This window comes from Aegilops tauschii, chromosome 3 (genome assembly GCF_002575655.3).
Source record: "Aegilops tauschii subsp. strangulata cultivar AL8/78 chromosome 3, Aet v6.0, whole genome shotgun sequence".
In the NCBI taxonomy this organism is placed as follows: domain Eukaryota; kingdom Viridiplantae; phylum Streptophyta; class Magnoliopsida; order Poales; family Poaceae; genus Aegilops; species Aegilops tauschii.
Genome location: NC_053037.3, coordinates 25,955,033 through 25,959,849, shown reverse-complemented (window position 1 = coordinate 25,959,849; position 4,817 = coordinate 25,955,033). Strand labels below are relative to the sequence as shown.

General features: G+C 48.7%; 1 protein-coding gene across 1 annotated transcript; it reads left to right on the top strand.

The window, feature by feature from the left end:
- Window positions 1-364: 364 nt before the first annotated feature.
- LOC109783508 (uncharacterized) lies at window positions 365-2,823 on the top strand. Its single transcript, XM_020342108.4, has 2 exons — window positions 365-2,060; window positions 2,405-2,823. Exons 1-2 carry the CDS (start codon window positions 569-571, stop codon window positions 2,653-2,655), a joined length of 1,743 nt encoding a protein of 580 aa, XP_020197697.3. The 5' UTR covers window positions 365-568; the 3' UTR covers window positions 2,656-2,823.
- The last annotated feature ends 1,994 nt before the right edge of the window (window positions 2,824-4,817 follow it).

Here is a 4,817-nt window from a genome sequence, read left to right as displayed (position 1 = left end):
GGTCAATTCACGGGACAACCAAACAGGTGAATTCATATTCGTTCCATTTCAGTTTCTTCACTGATTTGAAATTCAGACCAATTCAATACGGAGCTCTCCAATGAAGACATCCAAAGCGTTAGCTTATTAGCCCACCTGATTTTGGCTTTTTGACCTATTTCGGCTGTTTTGTAGGGTTAGTATAAAAAAAGACTGAAGAAGTAAACCGGCCTCGCGGCGCAGGCACGGCCCAATCATAAACATGACAGGCCAGGCCCACCACGGGCCCGGGCACACGGTCTATCGAGCCAGGACGCCGGGACCGGCCTATTTGGCCACCTTGGCTAGCAATTATGTTTCGAGTCGGAGTCGGGTGTTCCACGGTGAACAAAAGCGCTCCCCTCGCAGGTCGCAGCCAGCGGCAGAGAGAAACAGAGCATCAACCAAATCGCCGCTTGCCATCGCCCGTCACGCCTTCGCACCCGCGAATCTAAGCCGCTGCCAATCTTCTGGTCTCACACCGTTTTCCCCCCAAAAAGATCATATCTTTCTAGTTCCCCAAATCCTGTCCTAGCTCACCTCCAGATCCATGGCGCCCCGCGCCGTTCCCGTCCGGCCCTCCGCCCTGGCGGGCGCCCCGCGCTCCGGCCACCCCGACTGGGCCTTACTCAACAAGGCGGGCCGCATCTCCGACGACCGGAACGAGACCACCGCCGAGTGCCGCACGGCGGAGGGCCAGGCCGTCGAGGTGTCCTTCTGCCTCGCCGACCCGCCGGCCGTCTCCCACTTCTCCGTCCACTGCCCCGGCCTCGAAGGCGACGACTACTCCGACACCCAGCCCCTGCTCATCTGCGCCGAGGGACCCTTCGTGCTCTTCTGCGTCACCCTCAACGTCCCCGAGCGGGGCTCCGTCCACCACTTCGTCTACTCCGCCCGCGGCCCGTCCAGTAAGCGCCCGTCGCTGCACCTGCTTCCCGAACCGGACGCTCAGATCCAAGCCTTCCAGGCCCAGCAGTTTGGCATCTTGCCCTGCGGCGGCGGCCACTTCGCCGTGGCTTTCCTCGATCGGGTTCGCCCTATCAACTGCTGGAGGTATCACGCCTACGTCTTCTCCTCCACCACACGGGCATGGAGCAGAACCAAGCCGACTATGCCGCCGGACTTGTCCCAGTCCGACCAAGTGTTGCTCGATAGACATCGCAGCTGCAAACAGATAACTGTCGGAGCAAGCTCGCTGGGCTGGGTTGATCTCTTGGGCGGCGTACTGCTACTCTGCAACCTCTTCGACAAGCATCCCGCCATCGAGTACATCCCGTTCCCCGCGTCCAGGGTTCCTCTCGCCGACGAGGACGGTGTCGCGGACATTGTTGCTGCTGCAGAGCACTTATGCGAAGACTGCTGCGGCCACCTGATTAGCTACATCCGCAGAGACCTGATCAAGTACATCCCGTTCCCCGCATCCGGGGTTCCCCTCGCCGACGAGGACGGTGACGCGGACAGGGCTGCGAGGCACTTCTGCGATGGCTGCTGCGGGATGAACTACATCCCGTTACTCGCGTCCAGGGTTCCCCTCGCCGACCAGGACGGTGTCGCGGGCATCGCTGCGGAGCACTTATACGACGTCTCCTGCTGCGGCGATCTGATCAAGTTTGTCCAGATAGATTTTGATAAACCTGATTACGGAAGCAGTGGTGTAGCTTGGAAAGCCACCACATGGAACAGGAAGCTCTCTTGGTGTGCTTGGCGCGACGGCCACACGGTTGATGTCGCTGAAATCTCGGTCGACACGAATCGTTATTCCGCTCTATTGCCTGAGCTGCTGAATGATGAGACCAAACAATTGGAACTGAAGAATCTCATTTTCATTAACCCCACCCTGAGCATCCAAGATGACCATCTTCTCTACATAAGGGCCAAGGTAAAGGCTCAAGATGACACGTCATGGGTCCTCGCTCTTGACATGAAACATGCCTCTCTCAACGCACTAGCCCCAGTTTCCACCCAACCCTTCTGTGGCGTTAGCGTTACCATGTACTCTCCATGCGCCTTCCCCAAGTACTACCTCCACAACATGCCAGCAGGTCTGTTCATTATTCTGCACTTTTTTTTTCTATTCTCATGCTCAAAATGTGGTTTGATTACCAAGAATTAATATAGTATATGACGATGTTGTTTTTAAAATTCTAGATCATTTGTTGGTTACGTGTGCTTGCCTAACAGAGTGCACATTTGAAATATAATTGTGCTACAATGATGAAATAAAATCGTAAGAACAAAGAGCGATTTTTACTCTATCCCAACACACAATAGGTTCATCATCTGTGTGTTGCGCGACCCTCTGTATATGTTGGCCTTGAGAAATTATAATATGCCTTTGCTTCCCCGTCTTCTGGATCTAACTGCTTCCTTTGTTAAATTTTTGTAGAGGCAGACATGGCCAAACCAGTGGTCAGGCATGTATACGTCACAGCAGATAAAAGATCTCGCAGGAGGCAGCAACGGATACTCAACCCCAATAGCTCTCGACGGAATCCGGTGGCACGGGCTGAGCAAGCTGGAGGCCACGAGCGAGCTTCAGTTCTTGAATTCCTGCTTCTGCATCGCCGGAACATTAACTTCTTTGTCTTCATAGTAGTACCGATCATGGCAAAAGTGTTGTCTTATATCTACTCTTGAATAGAGTCGACGCCCCCTGAATCCCTCTCCTAGTTTAAGTGCAAATTGATGTTGCTTCTGCTCTGACTATGTAAAAACAAAGCATATCACGGTAGTAGGAGCTGCCTCTCCTCCAAGCTGTGGTTATGTATATATATGAAATGATAATTGCTGCAGTCTTTTTTATTATGACGAATCAGGTTTGCAGATGGCGTTAACAGCATTCATCGCTTTATTCGTCTGTTTATACTTTTGTTTATAACAAGCATCGGTACAGAAACCAACCAGGATCTTCCAACTTTCCAAGTATCAAAAGAAAATATATGACGAAACTTACAGTAACAGAGGTGCATCTGACCGGCTTGTTTATTTGAGTGAACTATATCCTAACTAGTTTCATGTTCATGGTTGGCGCAGGGCAGGATAGGGGCATAAGTGCCTGGAAGCAATAGACCTTCATAGAGGCATGACCTTTCTCGCTTCTATTTTGTCATCGTGCATCTCTCTTTTGTGTTGTGTTGTGTTTATCAGAGAGAGGCCTGACTCTGTTCTTTGAATGTTACAGGAGATTATAGCTAAAGGAAAAGAAGACCTGGAAGTCACAATGGACGAATTTCGGCCTTGTTTGGTTAAAATAAAAAACAGGTCTGGGGACGACCTGGGGTCGGCGGCTAGGAAACCTGCCACCCCAAGGCCGAATTTATCGGCGGTTCGCCCCCAGGCGGCGATTTTTCAGGCCCCAGGGGGCCGAATGGCTGGAGATGCTCTCACGGTGCCAACTTTGATCTAACTAAAAAAGATATGTTGAGACATACCAACTGTCTGCCAAGCTAGTAAATCCATTAATTGGAGCTAGCTCTTGAACCATACTCGCGTGGTGTGCGGATATATATAGTCCACTCGTCACCATATATAAAGTTCACAATTTAGCTGCACTATCAACAGAAATAGAAAGGATATATTAGGGTTAGTATACAACTGCTCAAATTACTAGGTGTACAACCACTATTGCAAGAGATCGAAGTAGGTACATTATTCATATATATGCATAGGAAAAGGAGGCACCGGAAAATGAGGGAAAACCATACACCAATATGCGGCTTCTCATTGTGTGTCACCGTGTTTCGATTCATGCGTGGAATCGGGGGCACCATGGATCATCCATCAGAGAAACGTTCACGGAAACATTTGATCATTATCATTTCCGTTAGCTTGCACGCTAGGCTAGCTTATTTATATATTAATGTACACTTATAATGATCAATACCGGGAAATAAACACCACATGTTGCCATCGCTCCATCAGAATTTCCACCGGCCGGTCGAGAAAGACACGCGAGCCAGACACACTCGTCGTCATTGTTAATTCCAACAACGAGTTACCACACGAGTCACGACTACAGTATTGCATTAGATCTCCATTGTTAGCATGGAAATTAGCAAAGATTTAGTTGGGTTGATTTGATTTCTAATTTCTCATATAATCCGTGGATATAAATTGTTCGATGCTATCCAGGCCATCTTGTTTTTCTTGCCCATTTCGTCTCTTTTATCGGATTCAACCGTACTAATTGTAGCAAAAGTTGCTCCTCTGAGCAGCAAAGAAGTAGCAATGGGAGAGGATGGTGCTGCAGACATGATCTACGCCCAAGATGGCACCGTGGACATCAAGGGCAACCGGGCCGTCAAGAGCAACAACCGTCTAACTGTATGTGCATATAATTCATATATGTAGGAAAAGGAAGCACCAGGAAATGAGGGAAAACCATATGTTGCCAAGTTTCTTATCATCGTGTGTCACGGCGTTGGACGCACCACTGTGTTGTGATTCACACAGGGGATTGTATGCCATCACACATCTTTTGTATTTGCGGGATGCATCACACAAAAACCGTTCACAGGGAACTGGCTTGCTTTTTTATATCAGTTTTGCTAATTCTCAGTCGACCGAGACTTGATTATGTCTCAGTCGATATTATATTCGTTTAACCTTGTATAGAGATCTGTGCAAAATAGATTCTTTTTAGTTTTTCCCTTTCTTATAGTGTGTCACTTGACTAAGTGAGACCTAGCCAAACCCTTTTTATATATTTTTTTGCAAAGAAAAACTTCTTTATATATTAATTTACCCCTTGTACTAATACTCACTCAACTCTGACCTAAAATACCTCAAAAGAAAACTCA

Coding starts and splice junctions, on each gene's coding strand:
- LOC109783508 (XM_020342108.4), top strand. CDS start 569: ATGGCGCCCCGCGCCGTTCCCGTCCGGCCCTCCGCCCTGGCGGGCGCC. Junction 2,061..2,404: donor CCTCCACAACATGCCAGCAG/GTCTGTTCATTA, acceptor AAATTTTTGTAG/AGGCAGACATGGCCAAACCA.